At 72.9% G+C, this 1,635-nt stretch overlaps 1 protein-coding gene across 1 annotated transcript in view; it reads left to right on the forward strand.

Moving 5' to 3' along the window:
- Positions 1-856: 856 nt before the first annotated feature.
- Positions 857-1,635, forward strand: part of KAT7 (lysine acetyltransferase 7) — a 15,881-nt gene continuing 15,102 nt past the window's right edge. Inside the window, exon 1 of the mRNA XM_033511495.1 lies at positions 857-1,003. Coding sequence (XP_033367386.1) covers positions 989-1,003 — 15 coding nt within the window. The 5' untranslated portion in view covers positions 857-988. The remainder of the gene's footprint in view (positions 1,004-1,635) is intronic.

Here is a 1,635-nt window from a genome sequence, read left to right on the forward strand (position 1 = left end):
CCCCGCGGGGCCGCGCCCGCCGCGGTTCGGCCGCGATGGGACCGGCGGAGCGCGGCGCCGTGCAGGCATTATTGTGGAGACCCCAGCCCTGGGGGCCTTCGCGAGGCACGGCGCGCGCAGGAGCGCCACACGATGTGGAGAGCGGCGATTGGCTGCGCTGAGGGGGCGGGGCAGAAACACGGGCTCTGATTGGTGATCCCGGCAGAGAGGCTCCGCCCACTCCCGGCGCCGCCGAGCGGGGCCCTCGGGGCTCCTTCCGCCGGTCTGGGCCTCTCGATCCCGGTGGGGCGGAGGTCCTGGCCGGGACCGGTTTCGCTTTTCCCGAAGCCCCGGTTAGTTGTTCCCGCTGCTCCAGGCCGCGTATCCGGGAAGTTCCCGAGCTCCGCGGAGCAGCGAGTCAGGAAGTTACTTTGGCCAGGCAGGGACGAACCCCCTCCATGGCGCTTTGTCCTTCACAGTTCCGCTCATCCCCACGGCAATTCCAACACGATTCACAATCCCCGGGCTGCCCTGCCCGCCACATCCCGCCTCCAGGGCGCTGCTCCGCGGAGGAGCTGCCGGTGCTGCAATTCTCGGGGCTTCACACGGCGAGGGAGCTCTGGAAGCTCCTCCGCCGGGCCCCGCCCGCACTCAGCATGGCGGGCTCGGTAACGGGCGGGCCCCGCTGGCCCCGTGCCCTTACAAACGATGGCGGCCGCCCCCGCCCCCGCCCGAATCAAAGATGGCGGCGCGCGGCGTCACTGCCGGCGGGGCCTGCCCGGCTCCAAGATGGCGCGCGGTCACGTGACGGGGGGTGTGGGCCGCGTCCCGGCGGAAGCGTGAGGGACCGAGCAGGGAACGGCGGCTGGCGGCGGCGGAGCACGCGTGCCGCAGGCCGGGGGACACGGCTGTCACCACGGAGTCCGCCAGCGCCAACACCGCGGCGGCCACCGCCGCCTCGCGGGCCGCGGGTGCCGGGGACCAGGCAACCTCGCTGCCCCCGCCCAGGATGCAGCGCAGGAAGGTGAGCACGGCCGGGAAACGGGGGAGGCGGCCGGCGGGGAGACCGGCGAGCTCGGGCCGCTGCTTTCTACCTTTCCGCAGCCCCTCCGCGCCCTCGCCCGGCTGCGAAACCGGGGGGAAAATAGCGGCCTTGAGCCCCCTGCGCCCGCCCCCTGCGCGCTCCGATTGGCCACGACCACGAGCAGGCCGCGCGCTGATTGGCCGCGCCGCCTGTCACTCAACCCCCCCAACGGCCGCCGTTTCCCTTCCCCCGCGCCGGCGGCAGGGCCCGCCCCTCGCCGTTTCCGATTTGACGCGCGCTTGAAGAGCTGGCCGGTGATTGGGCACGTCTCGGTGCCGGGCTGGCCGCTGATTGGCGCCTGCTGCTGTCAATCGCCGCCCCCAACGGTCACCTCCCGGCGCGAGCCTTGTTTTTCCCTTCCCCCATCGCGCCGCGGCTCCCCCCCCCGTTTGGCGTTGCCGTGGGAGCAAGCCTGGCGCTGATTGGCTGCCGTTCGCTGTCAATCACGCGCGGCGCGTCCCGCCTTTTTCCTCCGCGAGCTGCCATTGGCGGACCTCTCTTTCCATCCCGCCCCCGCGCGCTGTGATTGGCTGGGGCCGGCGCGGCTCCGCTGGGTGCAAAACAAAGCGGCG

Source organism: Parus major, unplaced genomic scaffold (genome assembly GCF_001522545.3).
Source record: "Parus major isolate Abel unplaced genomic scaffold, Parus_major1.1 Scaffold273, whole genome shotgun sequence".
NCBI lineage: Eukaryota > Metazoa > Chordata > Aves > Passeriformes > Paridae > Parus > Parus major.